Genomic DNA, 24,813 nt, shown 5'->3' on the forward strand with positions numbered 1-24,813 from the left:
TGTAGGGTTTCTCTTTCCGGCTAACGTGGCTACCTGAATCACCTAGTTTTTTAATGTCATCTATAAGGATATTCCAGTTGGCTGGATGATGTGTAATTATTGCCATTTTCTACGTACCATTTTTCCTGCAATCGATTTTTCCAATCTATATCTGCTCTATATATTATCCCACTTCAAGTTTTGAATAATTCTTGTGAAGGTTATGGTTTGAGAAGTTAGATTTGTACTTATGCAGGGTGATGGCCCAAGCAGCGATTTCAGAAGTGGCGAGATCCATTCAAAGCTGCTCAAATCCAAGATTGAATATATGTATACTAAACAGAAAAATATGCCCTGTAACTTCCTAATTAATAACATTTTGTGCATATATACATTTCTACCAGGGTAAGGGGGATAATTCTAAGCATCAACTATGGAATCAATTGGAACTATTTTATTGATAGAAAATGAATAACTAAAGAAAAATTGCAGAAGCCTAAAAGAAGTTGAATAGTATATTTATGAAAACCATTACCGGTGATTCTATACTTGTGATCCTGATTTTTCAACTATTTCAACTTGATTCCCATCTCCAACTATTCTCTTCCAGAACCAATGGTTTTGAAAGAGAATATATACCTCCTCTATTGGAACTTGCTTTGTTTCTGGCAAGAGGAAGAATATGAAGCTGCTCATGATCAAAATCAAGCCAGCAAACAGCAAGAAAATCCCATATCGAAGATGGCAGAGAGATACAAGGAAGCATTGTGCTATCAAAGCTGTGAAGATCATGTTGACACAGACCACTATACTCTGTCCAGCTGATCTTGTCTCCAAGGGGAAGAGTTCACTTGGAACTAGCCAACCCAGAGGACCCCAAGACCTTCCATAAGCCAAGACAAACAAGCAAAGGATGATCACCAGGAAAATGCCAATCCCTTTTGGAAGGGTTACTCCTTGTCCAAATTTCAAGGCCAGAGTTACACCTGTTGCCACCTGCAAATCAAGCAAATACACTTACATGCCTAAAATATCCAGCAAACTTTAATAAAGATTTCAAAGAAATGAGCTTTCAAGTGTAATTTACCATATAGCAGAACATTTCAAAGCCTGCTTCCAGAAAGAATGCTCTTCTGCCAAATCTGTCTACATAAAACATTGATATAAGAGCACCAACAACAAGTGCAACACTTGTTATGACTGATGAGTATAGAGATGCTCCAGAGCCAAAACCCAAGCTCTGAAAAAAGACAGGGGCATAGAAGAGAATGGAATTATTTCCAGTGAGCTGTTGAAACATTGGGATTCCAATAGCTCCTATTACCAACTGGGGTCGATTCTTTCGTTTCAGAAGATTCCTGAAAGGATGTTTTATCGCACGAGCTTCATTACTTGCATCTACAAGATCAGCAAACTCAGCATCAATGTTCTTGGTGCCTCTAACTTTCTCCAATACTCTTTTCCCTTCTTCCAATTTTCCTTGCTCTACAAGGCTGTTAGGTGTCTCAGGAAGGAAAATGCCACCAACAAACATTAGAGTTGCAGGGATTGTAGCTAGGCCAAGAGACAATCTCCATCCCCATGGATGGATTTTTTCAGTTCCATAATTTATCAGGGTTGCTATCAAGATTCCTAGGCAGGTTGTAAGTTGAAACAGTTGGTTAATCGCTCCTCGGATTTTTGCCGGAGCCATTTCTGAGAGATACAACGGAACTGCCTGCACCATGAAAACAAAAGGGCAACAAGTAAAATTAACAGGCTTGCTAGGCTATAACATTTTTTTCAGGTGGTTTACCTGGTTGCTGAAACCAATGCCTACTCCAAGAAGTATTCTTCCTATAATTAGCATCGAAATGTTCACAGCAGCTGCGTTAAGAACCGCTCCGACAAAGAAGCTTATCGATCCGACAATGATGCTGCCTTTCCGACCTTTGTTTCTTGTTACATGGGATGCTCCAAAAGTGGAAATAAGAGCAGCAAAATACAATGAAGATGTGAAAAGTGTAAGAATCTGGTTGTCATACTTGCAGTAATCTGTCTCATGAAGATGTTTTTGCTTTCTCCTATACACTTTTGGGAAGAAATCTTTCAAGAAATCATCCATGGAAGTGACTCCACCTGAAACCAATTTTCAAGTTCAGCATTTTACAGGAATATAACTGGCCCCATTTCTGTTCCAAAGAACGTCACTACAGTTTCATGTTTGGCCTCTCTCTCAACGTAGAATGTTAAAGAAAAAAAGCTCCAAAACTGTAGAGGGAACTGCTTGATTGACATTGACAAGTGAGTGTACCCTTTATAATTATTGAATCAGATTTTATTTTTGTGAATCCTTAAGTGCTAACGTAGATAATTAGTCTTCTCAACAGCAAAATTATTGGCTAATTTCCCAATTCCTCAAAAGCTATTATTTGTTCAATAGTAACCTAAACAAAACTTGTAATCATTATAAGGAAAATAATACTTTATTATACAGGGAAAAAGTCATGAATTGAAGGGTATAAAAAGCATAAAGATGAGAAGAATGAACTCACCTGACACACCAAGATCATACCCAAAAAGGGATCCTCCAAGAGCCGCAACAATGCAAGCAAAGATGAAATAACCAGTAATTTTATGCTCATAAAGATGCGCCCTCTTTAGAGGTCCCCCATCTGTAAAAGCTCCTCCAGCCATCTCTGCTGTCTGTCTCTTCAAGACTTATTTTTTTCCCACTATGTATATGCAGTCAACTATAAGAAGACAAGAAGATGAAATCCAATGAGAATAATTAGTTCATAATCAAGAACGAAACGTACTGTGACAAAACGTGAATTCATAGGATTTGAATTCGATATAAAGATGATAACGATGATGGTGAGTCGATGTGTATACGTAGGACCAAATTCAATTTTGAACCGCAAATATAAAGATAAGGAGAGATCAAGAATTTTACTAAATCTTTCTTATTTCCTAATGTGATAGTAATTACCATATTAAAAGGATCAATCCTTATCTAATTCATAGATTATTTTAAAAATAAGATATGAATGATTTTTTAAAAATATAATATTAACTTTAAATTAAAATAAAAAATCAGTATTATATTAAAAAAAATAAAAATAGAGGTTTTTTTTTTTTTTACTTTTTTTTTTTTTATCTAACAACTCCTTTAGGGGTGAGTTGTTAAAACGCATTTTTCTTAGTCTTTTATAACGTATCATTGATCTCTTAGGAAAGGATGTGATAATATATATTATGAAAACTGACAAAGATTAATTAATTTCAATTTCTTTTCATTTTTCCCTTTTTTTTTTTTGATAATATCTATATTTCACTATAAACTATCATTTAACACAAGGAGGATTCAACGAACATTTTAAATAAAACTAGTTATTTTTAAAATGTGTATCCTCGTTGTATGTATTGTAATTTAATGTTATTTAATATAATTTTTTATTAATTTTTATATGATATACTATTATTATAATATATTAATTATTAATATGATAATATAATAATTTTTTATTTTTTATGACATATATGTTATCTACGCACTTATTATTTTTAGATTAAATTAATAAGAATGAAAATATATCAATAAAAATAAGAAATTATTTTGATGAAATTTATTATCAAAAATAAAATTTTAAAACCGTAAGCATTTTATAAATATATAAATTTAACTATTTGGTTCATATATTTTTATATTAAATTTCTTCAATAATAAATATATAAGTCTATCAAGACTAATTAACTTTTAGTATTACATAATTTTGTATCAAACATATATAATTAATGTAAAAAATTTAAATTTTTTCCAACACCATTTAAAAATTTATGCATATAATAATAAAATAAATTCAATTTAGTATAATTTCATATAATATTAAATTTTTAGTTATTTTCAATTCAATTTTTTAATTTTATTTGATAAAATTATCTATGGACACTCATATCAATAAGTAATCAATATTATTTATTTATATTTGATATATAATATTTTACATAATTTTATATTTTATTATGATATGGAGAAAAATTTTAAAAATAAGATTGATAAATATATTAACACTAACAAATTATTTATAAATAATAAATTAATAATTAAAACTCTCTTTTTATATAAAAATAAGAAATCAATGCAATGGAATAAAAAAATATTGATATTAGTATATTATTATTTTTAATTGAAATTATTATATTAAAAAATGTATAGACAATTATTTGATTTATAAAAAAATATTTTGTTAATCTAACTTATGATGTCTTTATTAATTAAATTTTTTATAATTATTTTTCTACAAGTAAACGTTAAATTAAAAAAAAAAAACTTGTTGAATTCAAATAAAAAAATATATAATGACGTAGTGCTTATATTTATATGAGAACTAAACTATTTTTAAATCAAAATATTAATTTAAGTTTATATTTAAATATACATTTATTTAAATAAAATAATAATTCTATATTTAAAATATGATTCCCAATTCTTTTTATGCTATAATAAGATTATAGTATTAAAAAATTAAAAAATTATTATAATTTTTTATATGTACACATATTAGTTTTTTTTTTAACTTCGAATGATATATCATTTTAAAATAAAAAAAAATAGTATTATAAATTTCGATCATTCTATTAATTATATTAATTTTATGATTAAACTCAAACTTAACATATTATGTTAATTATTAATTTTTTAATATATTTATCTATTTAATTTTTTTCTCATATATATAATTTATTTTATATGCTTTGTATGTAATTATATATTATTTAAAAATTTTATATTTATATAATTTTATTATATATTACATACTAATTAAATATTTTTTTTTGTAAATCAACAAATACGAATTTTTTTTTATAATATTTTTCTGTTGTTATATATATATAAAGCTTATCAATAAATTTAGTACTATTTACATGGAGATAGAAATATATTAGGACTCATTAAAAAGTTGATTTATATAAACAAAATACCTTTTTATTTTTGTAAATAATATAAATTATGAGGGTATTTTTATAAAATTTTATTTTAAATTATATTATTAGAAAAATTCAATTAAGTAGAATTTAAATGTAAGTAGGACTAAAAATTTTGAATTTATATAAACTTTAAAATTATATAGATAATTAAATTTTAAGTCATAGCAATGTTAAATTTATATAAATAATAAAATTAAATTAAATAATAAAAAAATATTATTGTGAATATTATAAATAATAAAGGACATTTTAGATAAAATTAATGTTTTCTCTCCCCTTACACATTTATATATTATATAAATAGATAAAAATTAACAATAATTTGCCATTTAGCATAATAAAAATTAAATGAAATTTTTTATATAAAATTTTTAAAAGAAATCTCTATAAGGATATTAGGCCACAAGAATTATCCTATCTTGTGTATCTAAATCTTAAATCATAGGAATAATTTTATAGATTATAAAGTTTATAAACATTTAATTTTCTTTTATGTTTTTTTTTCTTTAAAATAAAAATTATGTTCTCTCAAAGCATGTCATTTCTAATAACTTCTTTTTTTGGCTTTTATTAATTTTTTTTAGTTGTTATGTGTTTTTTTTTATTAATATTAATTTTAAAGATAATTGAATACTCAACTCAAATTTTAAAATTAAATATATCCTCCTCATCTTTTGATAAATTAATCTATAATTATAATTATATATAATTTTAAATTAAAAAATATTAAATAAATTAAATTATAAACTGCACAAGACGCAGTTATAAGACTACTTATTACTTATTAGACAAATTCTAAAAAAAAAAAAAAAAAAACTTATTAGACTATTTATTAAATTTATCTCTATTTTTTTTTTTTACTTTCACGCTTGAATATTCAAATAAAGATTTGAGTCTCTCAGGTAAATTAAACAAATATACAATTACTACTAAGACACGGTATTTAACATAACTTATAAAAATTAATATAATATTAGTACTTAAAATTTTAAGTAATTAAACGTTTGATTAAAGTATTTTATAACTGATTGATAAGAAATTAACATATTTAATAAAAAAAATAGTTTATAAGATTAAAATCATTAAAAAAATATTAAATAAGATATGTGATAAAATTTTAAAAATTAAAAAAGAATAATATAATAAAATATTTTATTAAATTAATTTATAAATATTAAAATGAAAGATAGTCTCTTCAACTTATTTTTTATTTTATAAAGATTTATGTATTTAAAAAATATTATAAATAAATAAATAATTTAAAAAAAAAATAGCCTTAGAGTTATGCCTACCGCTATATTAATACTTTCAATTCTATCAAAATAAATATACTGTTTATTTTTCTCATATATATCTATTAAAATTCATATAAGGAGAGAAAAATAAGTCACTAAAATGTAAAATCCTCTTAAAAAGAAAATTATCAGGTATAATATTCATTTTAATGTATAAATCACAACCCATAGAGACGTGAATAAGATTAATCTTATCTAATAATAATTTTTAAAAACGTTAAGTCTTCAAAATCTTCTTGAAATTTGATATAGCATTCATTTTGATATTGATGTTTCCAACTTAAAGAATTTCAAGGCATTAAAAGTTCGATTAAATATGGGCAGTTTTTCCAACTTAAAATTTGAGAACAGTTTGGGCTCTTCATGCCCAACTCAATCTAACCCAATTAACACATAATTAACATATATGATAAAAAAAATTAAAGAAAATATTGTTTTCTCATCTGTTAATTAAAATATAATAGTTTGAATTAATGAATTTTAATTTAATTTTTCAAAAAAAATGAATTTTAATTTAATAATAGTAAAATCATTATAAGTATAAAATTATTATTAAAATGAAAATGGAGAAATTTGTAATTATAGTAAAAATTTATCCAGTATCAAGAAACAGCCAAAGCGGGCAAACTCGAACGGCAGTCATCTTTTTACATAGTAATAATCAAATCAATAAGAAAGCTTAACGAAACGCTTGAAATCGGTGATGCTGAGACTGAACTCCACAGTTTTTTTACTTCAATGCATTCATCTTCTTTGCTATGCTCTTCTTTATCACTAAAATCTCAGTTACTAACCTCCTTCATCACTAGCACTAACGATAATTGCAGAAGCCAGAAAATCAAGCATCACGTATTTCAAGTCTCTGCTTTCTCTTACCAGAAATTCATTCATTTTGCTATTAATGAAACCAAAAGCCACACCGCTTTGGTCCCTTCTCCTCTCCAGGTACTTCATTTTCTTGAATTTCTCTTTGTTTCTCTGGATTCTATTGTCTGGAAGCTGAAATGGGTTGCTTTTGATTTTATTGGATTGAGATTATCTTTCCTGTTTGAATGCAAAATTCTTGAACAGAATTTAGAGATGGCTACTATTTATTTAAGTTCTACTGATTTATACTGTTTTTCTTGGTCTTCAAAGATAAATGCGAGTTTAGTTGCAACAGTAGAATAAAAAAATTTTAAGCCTTTCTTACCCTGTAACTGAATACGTTTGTAGTTAATTGGGGAATTTTTTATTTGTGTTGAAGTTTTAATGAAGTGCGATGTTATGTTATAGAGAAGAAGCTAGAATTCTGTACTTAATTTTTGAAGCAAATGTTAACTTGATTACTTTCTTAGGAAATTAGGTAATATAATGGAAGGTTCGCTAATCTAGTCCATTTGATGCTAGAAATTTTTGCTTAGTCTCTCTCTTCGTTCTTGTATTTGCAATTGAGTTCCTTCTTTTATTAATATTTTTTTTGGCTTGTACCTATTGTCTGTACGCGAAAGTTTTATCTTTCTAAACATTGAACAATAAGAACAGATTTAGGGACATTGTCTTTGTTTGTTCTTTTCCTGTATTTTTCTTTTCCTGGCCTCACAAAAGTTAGCTAAAGGAGGAAATTTTAATCATGCTCTTCCCATCAATTACATTACATTTGCACAGAGAAGGAGCTTAATATCTTGTCCAAAGGTTTTCATTTTCTTCCCATCAGTTACATTATATTAGCGCGGAGAAGGAGCTTAATATCTTGTCCAAACGTTTTCATTTGATTTGATTACATGTTTATTTTAACGTCTTCATTAACATAAACTTGTTGGGTTGCTAATGCAGTATGGGAGGATGAAGATCCTAATATAATTTAGGAATTATTTTCATTGTAAAATTAGGAAATTTTAGAGTTTTATTATTTAGAAATTTTATTCTTATTAAGTCTATTATTTCCTAGCTTATCTAATTAGGGTTTCAAAATTCTAATGTGATTGGAATTTCTAATTTTATAAATAGGACCTAGGATTTCTATTATTATTAGCTTTGGACTATGATTATTATTGAGATTAATAAAATTATTGAGAATTAGTTCTCTTTTCACTAGGGATTTGTTCCTTGTTCCTCCTTGTTCTACATCAGTTGTCCCCTTAATACTCTACAAATTGATGGAGATCCTGGAGAACGGAATAAATAAATAAAAATTGTAACTTCAAAGTCAAATAAACCTTTATTACTTTGACTTAAAGGCTTAATTCATTATTACATACATGGATAACAAGTGCAATTTTGGACCAGGAAAACTTTAGCTCCATGACTGCAATCGATGGAAGAACGGAGCTTAAAATGCTGTCATTCCAGGCTCCCAAGATTAGACTCCTACGTAGTTTGAGCATTGAAAATGAAGCAATGCAGGTACTATTTTCTCATATGCTTACACCTTTTTCATGAGCTGTTGGAGAGATACAACTATCAATGACTTCCATGTTTCATATGAATAAGTTTTATAGCTGTTGTAACTTGCATAATTGAGAGTTTAGTTCTTTTTTTTTTTTTTCCGGAAAATGTACCTTATGTACTTATCGTATTTCTTCCTAACACAATTCCTTTTTCTTCCACTTTGTATGTTTCTTCATTTCATTAGCAATGCTTTCTTCTTTTGTTGGAAGAAAAGAAATGGGGAGAGGGAGAGAGAGACTGATATAGAACTAGTTCCTGGATAAAAAAGGAAAAAAGAAAATTGTAGTTTTTGCATTAATAGATTACAGATGTTGACTGCTGAGCTTCTGATTCTTGCCTTCCAATCAGTTTGCACCATGAGACATTTTAGAAACCTAAAGCTTAGCAATTAACATGCAACATAAACGTTCTTTCGATGCCTAAAAACTTGTTTTCTCAGTGATGCTTATTTGTCTAAAAATTTGTGTAGGTTTTGGATTTTGCTGCCTTTGCCAGGCCAGAATTTGATGTACCTATATTTTGTGCCAATTTTTTCACTGCTGCCAGCATGAACATCATCGTGTTGTAAGTTTTCTCGACTTTTGTTCTCTGTTTTTTTGAAACATGTTTTAATCTCTTTCATGTCGAAAGCTTCTGTTGTTCTGTTGCATGTCTTTTTGAGCATTTCCTTTCCTGTTCGCCTTCTCTCTTTTTAGTCTATTCCTCATACTTTCTTCTTATATATATATATATATATATTCTGACATGGAACAAGAAAAAGAAAATGCGATCACATGCCAATCATCCAAGATTTGATGCTCACTATGTTTCACAGGCATGATATGCTGTTGCCAGTTTCTGGTTCAATTTGCATGTGTAATTCTCTTTTTCTCTCTCTTGTCATATATGGAACATGTTGAAACTGGTAGCCATCTTTTTTCCCCTCTTCTTTTGGCATGAAACAACTTAAACTTTTATACCTAGAGGCTGGAACTGGTTACCAACTTCTGTAATGAATACTAGTAAGGAGAATAAGGTTTGTAATTGTTTGTGGAAGGAGTAAAATAGTGAAGGTGGCGTGTGATAGTTGAGTAGTTGTAAAGATGCTACAGCTTTTTAGAAGAAAGTCAAAGCAGTTACAGTATTCAGGAGTGTATAAATAGAGTATATTTGTATTAGAATAGGCTATTCCAAGAATCAATAAACAAGAATACTTTTCTTTCATCTTTGAATATTCTTTTCTCTTCTCATCCAATCTATTTCTTTTCTCATCCAATGTATCTGTTTTTCTCATCATTTCTCTCTCTTTCTCTCCCTATTCCTCTATTTCACTTAGTTGGCAGGCTGTTATGTAACAATTTGGTATCAGAGCCTTGATCTGAGTTGGGTTTGTTTCCAATATTTTCTGTTGGAGTCACAACTCTAGGCAAATTCATGGGAGTCTTGCAAACTTTCAGAATTCCATGTTTTTCTCTGCTCTTCTCTCTTTCTCTCTTCTTTCCCTCTATTCCTTTTTTTCTTCTTCCTCTCTCCCTGAAATTTCTTCCCTTTCTCACCACAATTTCTTCTTTTTTTTTTTTTTTTCGTTCTTTCTTGAAATTCTTGAAAATTTTCTCTCTCCCTTGTTCTTCTCTCTTGCGAGCTGCCTTATTCTCTTTTCCCCTCTATCAAATTCTTCTCAATTTCTCTATTTTCAATTTCTTCCCTGTTAGGGTTTCAAAATCAAAACCTGTTTTGTCAAATTCAAGAAACATCTTAAATAAATAAAAAATCTTTTTTTTCTTTCAATCTTTCTTCCTTCTCTACAAAATATTTTCTTTCTATTTCTGTAATTTCTTCTCTGTTCTTCTTTTCACAATTTTTCTTCTTCCTTTCTCTGTGATTTTCTTCCAATTCCAGTATCAATTCCTTATCCCTACTCAGATCTGATTTTCTTTTACTATTTTCCTCAAATTTTCTTTCTCAAATTTTCTTGGAAGTAAAATAAAATCAGAGCATCAAACCAGGGGAGCACAATCTTAGGAACAAAAGGATCTTAAGGGAATGCTAGAAATTTTTGAAAGAAGAGTAACAAAACGCTTAGAGGAGTTGTTGTATCAAAAATGGAAAAAATTAGATAAGTTGTTAGAAGAGCAAATAGAAAGGAGGGAAAATTTGTTTCAAGAGGCACAATCCAAAAGTCAATTTCAAGATTTGGAGCTAAGATCCCAAATTCTAGGAGGTTTTACAGAAAATGGAAAGAAAATAGAAAATGTTGCAGCCTTTACTAATGAAGATGCATTGGAATTGTGTCTTGCACAAGGAGGGGAAACATTACAACATCTGGAGCAGGATTTTCTTCCTCATATGTCTAGTATAAATGAGGTTTTTGGGGAGGAGAATGATGAAGATATAGAAAACAACAATCATGGAACTGAAGTTTATTGGGGTGATGACAAGGAATTGGGAAAGACCAAGGAGAGTGCTGCTAAGAAGGAGATTGTCCTTCTTGATTATAAGATGCATGGGGATGGAGATGTGAAGAAGTCGATTCAAAAGGAAGAGCAAAAATTTCAAATTCTTGAAGATTCCATTTAGCAGAGTTTTGAGAATGATGTTAATGGTGCAAATGATGAGAATACTCAGGGTTTTGAGAATGATAACATTACTGAAGCCTCCAATAAGGTGCATATGAGGCAACTAGACTATTCAATGGGAAAAATAGGAGTTGAATATGAAGTGGAATTCCTTTGCTCAATAAAACAAAGGATGATTTTGCCTCAGTTAGGAATGGAAGAAGTATTGGAAGCAACACAATCTAGGGTCCAAAAACTTGAAATTTCTGGGAGCACTGGGAATGGATGGAGTTTACTAATTCAAGAGAATCATGATTGTGAGTTTTACTATTGTGAGTTCTTAATGTCCATAGAGGATAAATGGGAGATATCAAGAAGGTTGAAGAAGAAGAAATTAATTTTGAAGAACGTTGTATCTGTAAATCTTAAACAAGATGTATTTGAAAGATGGAGAAGACAAAGAAAGAAAGATTACTATGACGGAGGAAACGGATTGACATTTTGGTGCTGGTTTATTGCGCACAATCAATAATTTCAGTGTTGCACCCTCCCTTATTCATTCTTGAGGACAAGAATGATTTCAAGGAGTAGGGAATGTAATGAATACTAGGAAGGAGAATAAGGTTTGTAATTGTTTGTGAAAGGAGTAAAATAGTGACGGTGGCGTGTGATAGTTGAGTAGTTGTAAAGATACTATAGCTTTTTAGGAGAAAGTCAAAGTAGTTATAGTATTCAGGAGTGTATAAATAGAGTATATTTTTATTAGAATAGGCTATTCCAAGAATCAATGAATAAGAATACTTTTCTTTCATCTTTGAATATTCTTTTCTCTTCTCATCCAATCTATTTCTTTTCTCATCCAATCTATCTGTTTTCTCTTCTATTTCTCTCTCTTTCCCTCCCTATTCCTCTGTTTCACTTACTTGTCTGGCTGTTATGTAACAACTTCCTCAGGACTCTATAACTTATCTTTAATAACTTTGTAGGGACCTTAATCCCTTGCATAATGTCATTGACCGAAGTGATTACAAAGAAAAGTACTATGAAAGTTTATTGCCTGTAGGTCTCAAGTATGCAGAGGTAAGTGCAATTCTTAGCCCAGTGCTTCAAATGGATTGTAATTATTTGTTTGTCATCCATCTAAATTAATGATAAGGTGACTGAACACAGATTTCATGCAGCTTTTTCCTTGGGGTGGAAAGCTCACAAGTGAGTCCTTGCAATTTTTCTCACCAATTGTGATATGGACCAAGTTTACCAAAAGCCAGTACAGACATGATGATTTGTATTCTGCATTTGTGGATTACTACAAGGTAGAAACTTAGCAGCTTTAATTATTCCGAAGTAACATGCTAAATTGCTAATTATATGCTATAAAGTGGAAAGGAGAATCATAATTGTGTGACTATTTTCTGTTGCTCTTTTAGGCATGGCTTCAGCTGGTTGACCTAGCTGTGGAAGAGAAAGATGTATCTCATATTATATGCAACTGTGAAGCACAACATAAGTATCTAACATGGAGAGCAGAAAAGGTGATTTACTTTTCATTCCTGAATTTGTCAGGCATTGCATCATATCCTCCAATCTATTCTGATAATCTGTCAGACTTCACATGCATGCACGCTTGTAAGTAATCACCTTATTGGTTCTTTATCCTCTGAAGTTTTCTAAGAAATAGATAGAATAGGGTAGGCGGATGGTACCTCGTGATAAAGGTGGGACTATCCTGGAGTGGATGCCAGAAACCAAGTCTCAATAATAAGAATTCCATACCCTGAATTATCATAAAAAGTAATAGATAAAATGCCTTAAACAGAAAAATGTTAGAAAAATTTCATTTAAAATGGTGCATTTGAGAAGGAAGTATATGCAATGTGATACAAATGTGAGAGAGGTGTTTCAAGGTATCATGGGTGCAAAAATTTTTATGATGATATGTTTGTTTGTGTCTGTACTCTGTATCACATGAGCTTGTGTGTAGCCCTTTCCCTGCATTAGGCCAATTGGTTGTAGAGTTGTACATTCCTTCAGTACAACCAACAAAGTATTGTAGGACGCTGACAGATAAAGTGAAAGAAAATGCAATCTTTCTTTTTGATGGTCTCTTCATGGAGCATGTTTGTATTTTAAGGAGAAGATAGATGGTAGTAGAACTTTAGATTTAATGAGACAAGAAGCTTCATCTTGACTAACACCTTTCATTGCAACAATAAGTTGCACTGCAATTCAAAGCTTCTTTTCTTTTATATATTTAAGCACTCTCATTTGATTCCATGGATCATTAAATAAAGGAAGAAAAGAGGGGGGGGGGGGGGGGGGGGGGGGGGTGTTGTGTTTTGAAAGGACCTGGTTAGCACACATAAAATTAAAATAATATAATCATACAGATAGATGCCTTTTTTTCTTTTGTTTCCAACTTTTGTGTGTATCTCATTTACTTGGCTCACTTACCATTTGGAAAGCAGGATCCAGGCCATGGAGTTCTGAAAAGGTTGATTGGTGAAAGTCTTGCAAAGGTATCATTCTGGGTTTGCTCAATTTTATAATGTTTCACATCAACTAGAGGAGTAGTTGATACTTCACATCTAACCTATAGGATGTGATAAAGAACTTCCTTTTCAATGGAATTGACGAACTAGGAAGCAAAGGATTCCTGGATTACTTTCCAGAATACCGCTGCAATGATGGGAATATAAACGAGAATCGCAGTATCATTGGAAAGTCTTTTGAATATCGTCCATGGGATGCAAAAGGAGAATTCATTGGTAACAATATCAGAATTTAGTGTATTATATTGTCTTAACAGCTAATCCTTTTTTGTTTCCCTTGTTCCACCTTCTAATGTTTGACCTGTTAAATTTTGAATCTAGAAACTTGTGTGGTACCTGTAATCTTCCTAAGAAAAACTTGTAATGTTATGTAGTATAACAGTTTCTATTCTATATTTAGAACTTTTTGTGTATTTAGAAAAGTATCCATTGTAACAGAAACTGGTGCAACAGTGTCAAATTGTTTAAACTCTGCTTTTTGCTGACAAATAATTATATGATCTGAGCAATTTGGACCAGGGTATCGAAAATCATGTCAAATATGAAACATATCTTTTCCTTCTACATTTGATGGTGTTAAGATAATTTTGACAGCTAGGTATGCCATGTTGTCTCCCTTAGCTTTTATGATGCATTATAGGAAGCTTAGAGTTTTATTTAGAAATTTAAATTATTATAGAATTAGAAAATTTAGAGTTTTTACTGTTTAGGAATTTTATTATTTTTAGGTCCATTATTTCCTAGTTAATCTTATTTAGTATTTCTAATTAGAGTTAAATTAGAGTTTCTATTCCTAATTTGATTAGGGTTGTAAAATCTATAAATAGAGCTAATTTTCTATTATTCAGTAGCTTTAGACTATGATTATTATTGATATTAATAAAATTATTGAGAATTAGTTCCCTTTTATTAAGGATTTGTTCTTTTTCCTCTTTGTTTTGCATCATTTTCTTCGAGACTCTAATCATAGGCATGCGATATTCCGTCCATTGTCTTCTGTGTCATTTTGGATGACTTGAAAATTTTAAATTTCTAAGGACTCTAAAACCCAGAAGCTTCATTGACAATTTGATGTTTTCTCTCAAATTCCTGACATATAAATCCAAAGGTAGAGTTGCTTATTTCCTCAGGTTCAGGTTTTCTTTTTACCTCTAGTGAACTATCAGGTATTCAGGTGACCTGTAGTGGTACGATAATTTAAAAATGATTGCGTTCTTGTTATGTACATGTTCAAGTGATAACTTTCTTTTTACAGCATGTCTATTGTGATGGAAAGATGATCCATTATAACCAAATTTATATAAAGTTGCCTTCATGAGCTCTGTACAAGGCATTTTTTACCCTTCATGTTGGTGATTAATATTTGCTGTGAAAACTAATGTAGAAAAATTATTTTAACTTTGTTTTCTGTTGTGAGGGCAAGAACTTGATGCCATGATATATCAGGGCTGATAACATGTTAATTCCAATGTCCTGTCCAAGAGTTTAGGACCAACTGGACTGAATCGAAACCTGAGGTGGATACAAATTTTACTATTGGTGATCCATTCTGAATCTAATACGATCCAGAATAGTTTTAGGCCAAGTAAATTGGCGTTCTTCCATGTATTTTTTTCCTTTTTTATCTTTTCCCTGTTCAAAAAAAAACCAAAAAGGTGAACATTTTAATCCATTTAAAACAGACAAATTTGCTATACGAAATCCATTTCTACGAGAGATTGTTGTTCATCTGCAAGTACTGCTAAGGCCTAGACGCCTCGTGGATGCATCTGCCCTATCTGGCAAATTGAACAGCCAAATTGGGTTGGTCCCACCTTACGATATAGCTTTCCTCCCATCTCTATCTGCAAATTCATGGGACCCAAGTGTTTGCATCTCATAGTAAACAGAAGCTTATCAGTGGATCGTCGAAAAACACATGAGCAGAACACACACACTGAGAAGGCTAGAGGCATCATTGAGAACCGTATTGGCTGTTGCTTGCCATTACTTATATAGTTATAATGGATAGAAGCAGATATCAAAGTGAGTAGAGAGGAGAACAAGCCCAAAATGTCAGCAAAGTTGCAATCCAAATAATGAGGCATTGAGTCTGAATATCTCTTGTAAACAAGATCAGCAAATAGCAGGATAAGACATACAGTGGCCATAATTACTCCACATTCTGCTGCTTTCATTTTATGCGGAGAGGCTTGTTCAAGCGCAGCTGATGTGGTCTCGATAACAAGGGTGATGGTTGAGAGTGTTATATCCCACCTAAACCACCAAGGCTGCAATTTAAAGTAAAAACACACAAGAAGTTTACTTTAAAAGATTAAATTTAGTGAGAAAATGAAGTCACGCAAGAGTGCATATGAAAAGAAATGACATTAAAAACAATAAAAGAGTAAATTATCGGATCTAACCAAATGATTCCTGAGGCATTTGGCAGCTTGCCGAACAAGAGTGACTATCAACCAAATGAAGAAGTTGCTGAAAGCAACTATGAGACCAGATATAATCAATACTACAAGGCCTCGCAAATGCATTTTTTGGTAGAACCAAGATTGCTTCACTCAATTTCTCTTAATTACTCCTTTGACGGTCTTGGCCTATATTTATAAGGGAAATTTTGAGAATTGAGAATTAAGACATGCAATTGAGGTGTTTTATTTTATGTATCTTCGAGGAAGGTTCCGTCTTAGCCGAATAGAAGAAGACTTGGCTGGCTAGTCACTAGTCAGCTGGAGTGGTGAAGTTAAGATTTTTATTGAAGGTGGGCATTGATTTTTCAAGTCATTGTGTATTTAAAAGAAGACAACTTAAAATGAACATTAGGTAATCACATGCTACAAAGCCCCTGCGAATATAATTTTTATTTATTAAAATTTTTATAATATTATTGATAAATAAAATTTTTTATATATGTATATTAATTATAAACAAAATTATTATTTATAAATTACTATAAAATTTATTTAATTATTTCTATTTCCCACACACTTAAAATATATCCATATATAATCTGACATAACAAAATTATAGAGCTATAATTTTATAAATTAATAGGCTAAAGTGAATGAATAGGATTCAACCAATTGAAAATGAAAAGGAAAAAGGAAAAAAAAAAAAAACATCTATTAAAAGTTTTACAATATTGTTCTTAGAATAATAACTCAAAATTAAGTTTTGATATATATAACTAAGATTGATTGAGTAATGCTTTTTATATGTATTTTTAATAGATAGAAATAATTATGCATTACTATAATTTACATTATTTTTTTATAATGACAATAATATAAATTATTTTTAGTTCACTATAAATTAATAGATTGTATTTTCTAAATTCATATTGTTAAAGCATTTATTTATGAAAAACATTAAAAAAATGTCCTTTACATTCAATTTATAATTTATTTAAATTATATTAAAATATTTAAATAATATTATCTTTTCATGTAAATATTGAATACGTTTAATAGTAAAATATTTTAACAACTTAAAATCAGAAAAATTAATGAGATTTATCTCAAAATTATAGTCTTCTTTAAAATTGTAAGGTTTTAAATTTGAATGATAATAAGAGCTAAATAAATTTAAAAAATAAAACTAAAATAAATGTATAATAGAAACAAACTAATATTAATGGGAAGTAATATTGTAAAAATTAATAGCAATATTGGAATTTTAAAAAAAGAAAAAAATAGTGTGACATTGGTAGAAGAGTAGCATTCTTTGCGTTTTACTGTTATAGTATAAATAAATAAAATTATTTAAAGTATTTTAATACGAATAGTAATAATTAGTGTATATTTGATAAGAAAATTAAAAATATAAAAAAAATTAAAAGAAAAAGATACAAGGTTATTATTTAAAAAGAATAATAACTAACATAAATATAATAATTAATTAAATAAGTTAAACAAACTATTTAATCAATATTAAAAAATATAATGAAATAAAGTTATACAATTGAGGTTATGAATTGCTTTTAGTGCATATATATCTTGTTACATAATCATGGAGGGTTTATTATTCATCTTATAAGAAGAACTCATATTAAGGTTTATTATTCATCTTATAAGAACAACTCATATTTCTATTTCTTAATATGCTTAAAGAATATTTATATAAATTATACTTAAATGGATGAAGATTTAACATAAAATGAAATTAAAAAGGCACTAAAGGAGTAAATGATATTAAAAAAGTTTTTTTTAAAGAAATTAAAAAAAAAAAAAGCTAACATTACTAAGGGTGTAGAAAAAATAAGAAAGAAATTGGATAAATTTTAATAATTGTCTCTAAATTTATGTAATTATAATATTATAATTTTTTAATTTAAAAATATAATATAATATTTTTTTAATTTTTTATATTAAAATTTTTTTAATACTCGATCACCGATTTTTCTTGATTTAAACAATTTTAATCTGGTATTTAGTCATTGTTATTTTTTTTTTAAGTCATATATAAATTAAATTATTTTATTCTTTATATGAAAAAAAAAAAAGATAAATTAAAGGTACAATGACTACTCTACCCGTAAGTTACTGTTCCAATGAATAGTAACTTGGAGTAGCGTTTTAGGGTGTATATATATATATTAGAGGGTAAAATTATAATTATATAAGTGGATCCCTATATTGATTTCAAAATCTAAGGAGGTGAATTCTCCAATTGCCACTTGCCACCTTGAAGCCAAATAAACGACGTCCCTGGTTGGCTAGTAACTGGTCAACTGTAAACGAAGACTTAGCTGGCTAGTCACTAATCAACTGGAGCCGAATAGAAGAAGACCTGGCTAGTCACCAATCAGCTGGATGACATTGCAGCCGTGTAACCATAAAGACCTGGCGGGATATATATGAACAATTTGGGCATCAATACACGGGTTGGATGAAAAGCCCTGGCGGGTTGGCTTGAAGACGACCATATAAGATTGGCTTTGTTATGCCCAATAAGAGAGAGAGAAAGAGAGAGAGAGAGAGATTATAATCAACGACATGTGGCGTCAATTCCTCCATTCCATGCAATCTCCTCTCATGTACGCAATTCGCTTGGATACCAACAGCCAAGAATTCTGAAATGGAAGGGCAAATTTTCAAGAATAATGATTTGTTTAGTCATATTTATGACAAAACAGCGTTTGGAAAATAATTAAAAAAGATAAATAAAATAAAAATATCTTGAAATGTTGGGAATTAATGGTACATAACCCGGTGGAAAGTAAATTTAAAACTATTAATTTCTATTAACATCATGTTTAAATGATTATGGTGCAAAGATAAATTTACCAGATTTTGTACCCTATATTAAATATATCACGACTCAATTTATGGATCGGATTAGCACTAGGATCTGAGCCGGTATAAAGCCCCTAAGATCCATAATAAGCCTTATTGTTCTCAAATTTATAACCAATGCCTAAAAACTTAGGCTCAATACAACTCAACTCAACTCAACTCAACTAAGCCTTTATCCCAAAAATTTATGGTCGACTATATGGATTCGCTTTTTCCACTCTGAACGATTTTGGGTTAAATCCTCAGAAATGTGTAATGCTTCTAAGTCATGTTGTACTACTCTCCTCCAAGTTAATTTAGGTCTACCCCTTTTTTTCTTTCTATCATCTAACCTAATGTGCTCTACTTGTCTAACTGGAGCCTCCGTATGTCTACGCTTCACATGACCAAACCACCTCAATCTCCCTTCTCTCAACTTATCTTCAATTGGCACCACTCCTACCTTTTCTCTGATACTCTCATTACAGACTTTATCTAGTTTAGTATGGCCACTCATCCACCTTAACATTCTCATCTCTGCAACTCTTATCTTAGATGCATATGACTCTTTCAGTGCCCAACACTCACTACCATATAACATAGCCGGTCGTATGGTCAGACGGTAAAATTTTCCTTTTAATTTATTGGGAATCTTACGATCACATAAAACTCCCGTGGCACGTCTCCACTTCAACCATCCCGCTTTAATCCTATGACTAACATCCTCCTCACACCCCCATCTACTTGAAGGATCGAGCCTAGATATTTAAAGTGATTACTTTGGGACAAGACACCCCATTCAAACTAACTCCTTCCCTATCACCGCTTGGCCTTCACCGAACTTGCAATGCATGTATTCTGTCTTAGTTCAACATAACTTAAAACCCTTTGACTCTAGAGTACTTCTCCAAAGTTCTAGCTTCCTATTGACTCCTTCTCGTGTCTCATCTATCAGAACAATATCATCCGCAAACATCATGCACCAAGGAATACTCTCTTGTATATGTTTCGTCAGTTCATCTAAAACTAATGTAAAAAGGTAAGGACTTATGGCTGATCCTTGGTGTAATCCAATTGAGATCGGAAAATCACTTGTGTCCCCTCCCACTGTGCGCACAATAGTAGTTGCTCCTTTATACATATCTTTCAATACTTGTATGTACCTAATAGATACCCTCTTTTGTTCTAACACATTCCATAAGATCTCTCTTGGAACACTATCATAAGCCTTCTCCAAATCAATAAAAACCATGTGTAGATCTTTCTTTACATCTCTATATTTCTCCATCAAGCTTCTAATAAGAAAGATCGCTTCCATAGTTGAACGACTGGGCATGAAACCAAATTGATTGAGAGAGATAGAAGTATCATGACGTAGTCGATGCTCCACAACTCTCTCCCACAACTTCATAGTATGGCTCATGAGTTTAATTTCCTATAGTTTGAGCAACTCAGATGTCTCCTTATTTTTAAAAATAGGTACTAAAATACTCTTCCTCCATTCATCAGGCATTTTCTTTGAGTTTAGAATCTTATTAAATAATTTAGTTAACCATGCCACTCCCATATCTCCCAAATACTTCCACACTTCAATTGGTATTTCATCGGGTCCACAGGCTTTACCCACTTTCATTCTCTTAAGTGCTTTCTTTACTTCTAAAGATCGAATCCTTCTAGTATAATTTACATTCTTTTCTATTGTTCTATAATCTATATTCACGCTATTACCATTTTGACTATTATTAAAGAGATCATTAAAATAATTTCTCCATCTTTCTTTAATGTCCTCATCTTTCACCAACACTTTTCCTTCTTTATCCTTAATGCTCCTAACTTGATTGAGATCTTGACATTTTCTTTCTCTACTCCTTGCTAATCTATAAATATCTTTATCCCCTTCTTTAGTTCCAAGTTTCTCATATAACTTTTCAAAGGCCTGTGCTCTTGCTTGACTAACTGCCTTTTTTGCCTCTTTCTTTGCTATCTTGTATTGTTCATATGCCTCATTATTATCACATTTAGGTAATTTCTTATACCATTCCCTTTTTCTCTTCAACGCTTTTGTACTTCCTCATTCCACCACCATCTCTCTTTTGAGGGTGGTCCATGTCCTTTAGACTCTCCAAGTACTTTTCTAGCTACTTCTCTAATCTTTGATGTCATCTGTATCCACATATCATTGGCCTCCATACCTAGCTTCCATACTTCGGACTCGAGAAGCTCATTTTTGAACTTCACTTGCTTTACTCCTTTGAACTCCCACCACTTTGTTCGAGCTACACTATTTCTTCTAACCTTACTTGAATTGTTCCTAAACTTGACATCCAAGACCACCAACCTATGTTGACTTGTTAAAGCCTCTCCTGGAATGACCTTGCAATCCTTGCATAGAGCTCTATTTGTCTTCCTGGTTAAGAGAAAGTCGATTTGGCTTTTATGTTGCCCACTTTTGAAAGTAACTAAATGTGACTCTCTTTTTATAAAGTAGGTATTTGCTAGTATTAGGTCGTATGCCATAGCAAAATCCATGATGTTTTTTCCCTCCTCATTTCGACTGCCAAAACCAAAACCTCCATGAGCATTCTCATAACCTTGCCTATCACTTCCTACATGTCCATTCAAATCTCCACCAATGAAAACATTCTCTTCATTCGGTATGCTTTGCATTAAATCATCTATATCTTCCCAAAACCTTTGTTTACTCTCACTGTCTAGTCCTATTTGTGGGGCATAAGCACTAACTATATTTATTGTTTCTCCTTCTAGTACTAGCTTTACTAGTATAATTCTATCTCCTACTCTTTTCACAGCTACTACTGCGTCTTTCAATGTTCTGTCTATGATTATACCCACTCCGTTCTTATTTCTCTCCTTTCCGGTAAACCACAGTTTGTACCCTGAATTACTCACTTCTTTAAATATTTATATTTAGATCAACCTAACTCGATAACCATAAAAAACTAAAGTCAGGGGAGCCCCACTCAATCCTGATACCATCACTTACAAATTATTTAAATAGCATACAAATCTTTATTTATTAATCTCATGAATTTAAATTATCACGATTTCTAACAAGGTCCATACTACTACTAACACATGCGGAGTTCTGGATTTCAAATTTAGAAAAATAATAAAACAATTAAATAACCGACATTAAACCTACAAGGAATAAAGCAAGTTGCTCTGTAAAAGAATTCTTCCTATAGCCTGGAAAAATAAGGTGAACAAGAGTGAGTATTCGACTCAGAGAGTAAAATACCAATTTTAACTACAATTTCTATAACTATCTAAAACTAATGAATCCTAAAGAGTGGAATGCAATATCATCAAAATTTTCATACAAATTACATCATAACAGTAAAAAAGTAATTTAGAGCACTCACACACCCATATAATATTCAAACAATATATATACGAGAGTTGATCCCCTATACAGCTTTCTTAATCCAACCTCTGCCAACGAGTGTCTCTCGAGCTGGACTTTCGCTTAATGAATCAATTGCGGGGGCTAGCGAGTGTCTCTCGAGCCGTACCTACTCATACTTATCCATAAAAGGACCGGGTCCCAGAGAGGGTCTCTCAAGCCGCGTCTACGCGTTCTATCTATATCCAGAACCACACACACACCAACACACGCACACTGCTCCAAATTACCATAAACAATATTCATGGCATTTCATCAATTAAAAATGTAATATAAAACGTGCCTAGGGTCTAACTACATAGATACATATTTATAAGTGATGCATGAGCATGCTTGAACATATAATAATATTGAAATTTTAATTAAAATTAATATTTTACTTACAGTACACCGAGGATTATTGTGGCTACTGGATGGAGAAAAATAGCTGACCTTGATCACCTAATAATTATATTATAAATTTATTAGTACTAAGTCAAAATAAAACTCTAAAGAGACAACAGACAGCCTAATTCATGCCAGAAATCCGGTAGAGTTTTCCCTGTACCTAAAACCTATCCAACCTGCAAAAATGATTCAAATAACACTTCTAAACTCAACCCATATCTCATCATCATTATATGGCCCCTCATGTGCCCTCCAAACCAGGAAATACTCACAATCTTAAAAATTACGTTTTAGTCCCTATAATTGACATTTTGTAAAAATCCACTCAAACAAGCTCTAAAAATTCTAAAATTTTGCTCCGCAGTCCTTAGCAATATTATAAGGCTATTGCAAAAGGAATCAAAATTTTCTGATCATCCACAAATATTTTATGAATTTTATTCTAACCCAGTACAAAATAAAAATTGAGTAATGTAGAGTTCAGATTTACCTATGCCAAATCTGACACCTGGAACGCGTCTAGAATGTCACACCTTACCCCTCTGTAAGGCATAACATGATCTCGTAGAATACCTAATGAATTACCGAACTTCACCTACCGATAACTCATTAAGTACCCTACAAGGGATTTTAAAATCATTTTCTTACTTTTTATAAGTGGTGAGCATTTTCTAATAGGTATTAAAACATTTAATTAGAGTTTGAAAACTAGTTAAGATTTTTATCCCATTTTATTTTTTCACAAATTTTATAAAAATTTCGGCAGAGTGCCGTCTATATTTTGAGAAAATAATTCTTCAAATACCTGAAAAAAACACTTCCAATGATGTTTCTCAACAACTTCATCAATTTCACAACCATCTCAACAAATTTCAAGATCATTTCTCAAATTTCAAACTTCAACATCATCAAAATACTACTAATTAATTTTATTCAAATTAAAACAAAATATTTCCATTCATATTTCATTAAAGATAAAACAATTTATATACATCATTCCAAAATTTTACATTGAAAAAAATCAAAACCAAAATTTATTACAAGTTTTATACAACTCTATACAACTTTATACAACTGCTCATGACCATTTTCTACATTTATATACATTACATACATCAAAATAATTTTTACAATCAGGGTATAAAATATACCCAGTGAAACTTCAGGGTAGGTAGCTCCACAATCCTCAGCAGCTCACTCAGCTGCTCCTCTAGTCTCTATATCTGCGACAGCAATAACAGCCATCGCTGAGTATTAGGACTCAGTGGTGCATAACGTACTAAAATAATCTTTATGCAGAATTTAAATCATACTTATTCCAAAGTTAAACTGAATATGAGAAATAAATACAAAACATGATTTATATGCATTTAATCCAAACAATTTCATTTCGAAAGTCTCAAAACACATTTCATAAAAATACACAGTTATATCATGCCATTTGAAACAAATATCATCTCAATAGCCATAGGCTAAGGAGAAATCACATCACAAGGCTAGCTAGCTCAAATATATGGGAACCCATTCTTTTTCTTCTTCTACTGGCACACAACTCAACACTTCAGCTAGAAAATGAATCAAAATTCGAAACTGATTTCCCCCACTAGTCATGCTAGTGAAGTGTTCAAATATATGGTCATGACACTGTGGTTTCAAAACTTATCTTAACAATTTACTAAACATTTAATGCTATTTCAAATATATACAAGTAACTTTCAACAATTTGAAACAAAAGCGTAATAAATATTTCAATGCAATGATGTCGCAATTCAATATTTTAATTAATTCAAAACAATGTGCAAAAGAAAATTTACATGAATTCTATGTTGTGCACAAACCTTATATGAGTCGCCTCTTGGCCTTGACTCGATCCCTCGGGTTCTTTCCCGGTGTTCCTTTTCACTGAAACACACAGTTTCACAATGTTTCAGTACCATAACTTAGCATAAATCCAAAAATAAATTCAAATTCACTTTT

General features: G+C 30.5%; 3 protein-coding genes across 4 annotated transcripts; 1 reads left to right on the plus strand and 2 right to left on the minus strand.

Annotated features, from left to right (window-relative positions):
- Positions 1 to 411: 411 nt before the first annotated feature.
- LOC110634377 (sugar transport protein 14) lies at positions 412 to 2,829 on the minus strand. Its single transcript, XM_058138628.1, has 5 exons — positions 2,778 to 2,829; positions 2,514 to 2,693; positions 1,775 to 2,097; positions 1,067 to 1,696; positions 412 to 975 (listed from the first exon to the last, which is right to left on the minus strand). Exons 2-5 carry the CDS (start codon positions 2,653 to 2,655, stop codon positions 523 to 525), a joined length of 1,548 nt encoding a protein of 515 aa, XP_057994611.1. The 5' UTR covers positions 2,656 to 2,693; positions 2,778 to 2,829; the 3' UTR covers positions 412 to 522.
- A 4,003-nt stretch (positions 2,830 to 6,832) lies between these two features.
- LOC110634414 (phytochromobilin:ferredoxin oxidoreductase, chloroplastic) lies at positions 6,833 to 14,231 on the plus strand. 2 transcript variants are annotated; one of them, XM_021783398.2, is made up of 8 exons: positions 6,833 to 7,190; positions 8,514 to 8,630; positions 9,145 to 9,239; positions 12,196 to 12,289; positions 12,391 to 12,522; positions 12,637 to 12,741; positions 13,675 to 13,725; positions 13,849 to 14,231. In XM_021783398.2, exons 1-8 carry the CDS (start codon positions 6,984 to 6,986, stop codon positions 13,903 to 13,905), a joined length of 858 nt encoding a protein of 285 aa, XP_021639090.2. In that variant the 5' UTR covers positions 6,833 to 6,983; the 3' UTR covers positions 13,906 to 14,231. The 2 variants fall into 2 exon arrangements, with proteins under 2 accessions (XP_021639090.2, XP_021639091.2); XM_021783399.2 differs by having other exon boundaries at positions 6,834 to 7,190; positions 13,806 to 14,231.
- Positions 14,232 to 15,482: 1,251 nt separating this feature from the next.
- On the minus strand, positions 15,483 to 16,486 carry LOC110634409 (uncharacterized). The gene is made up of 2 exons (XM_021783392.2): positions 16,164 to 16,486; positions 15,483 to 16,028 (listed from the first exon to the last, which is right to left on the minus strand). Exons 1-2 carry the CDS (start codon positions 16,284 to 16,286, stop codon positions 15,507 to 15,509), a joined length of 645 nt encoding a protein of 214 aa, XP_021639084.2. The 5' UTR covers positions 16,287 to 16,486; the 3' UTR covers positions 15,483 to 15,506.
- Between the last annotated feature and the right edge of the window lie 8,327 nt (positions 16,487 to 24,813).

Source organism: Hevea brasiliensis, chromosome 16 (genome assembly GCF_030052815.1).
Source record: "Hevea brasiliensis isolate MT/VB/25A 57/8 chromosome 16, ASM3005281v1, whole genome shotgun sequence".
NCBI lineage: Eukaryota > Viridiplantae > Streptophyta > Magnoliopsida > Malpighiales > Euphorbiaceae > Hevea > Hevea brasiliensis.

Bases quoted from the DNA above. Each gene is read 5' to 3' on its own strand.
- LOC110634414 (XM_021783399.2), top strand. From the start codon at position 6,984: ATGCATTCATCTTCTTTGCTATGCTCTTCTTTATCACTAAAATCTCAG. The intron at 7,191-8,513 runs GTACTTCATTTT...ATTTTGGACCAG, and splicing joins TGGTCCCTTCTCCTCTCCAG to GAAAACTTTAGCTCCATGAC. The intron at 13,726-13,805 runs GTATCATTCTGG...TCTAACCTATAG, and splicing joins TTGGTGAAAGTCTTGCAAAG to GATGTGATAAAGAACTTCCT.
- LOC110634377 (XM_058138628.1), bottom strand. From the start codon at position 2,655: ATGGCTGGAGGAGCTTTTACAGATGGGGGACCTCTAAAGAGGGCGCAT. The intron at 1,697-1,774 runs GTAAACCACCTG...TTCATGGTGCAG, and splicing joins GCATTGGTTTCAGCAACCAG to GCAGTTCCGTTGTATCTCTC. The intron at 976-1,066 runs GTAAATTACACT...CTTGATTTGCAG, and splicing joins TTGAAATGTTCTGCTATATG to GTGGCAACAGGTGTAACTCT.
- LOC110634409 (XM_021783392.2), bottom strand. From the start codon at position 16,286: ATGCATTTGCGAGGCCTTGTAGTATTGATTATATCTGGTCTCATAGTT. The intron at 16,029-16,163 runs GTTAGATCCGAT...TTTAAATTGCAG, and splicing joins AATGCCTCAGGAATCATTTG to CCTTGGTGGTTTAGGTGGGA.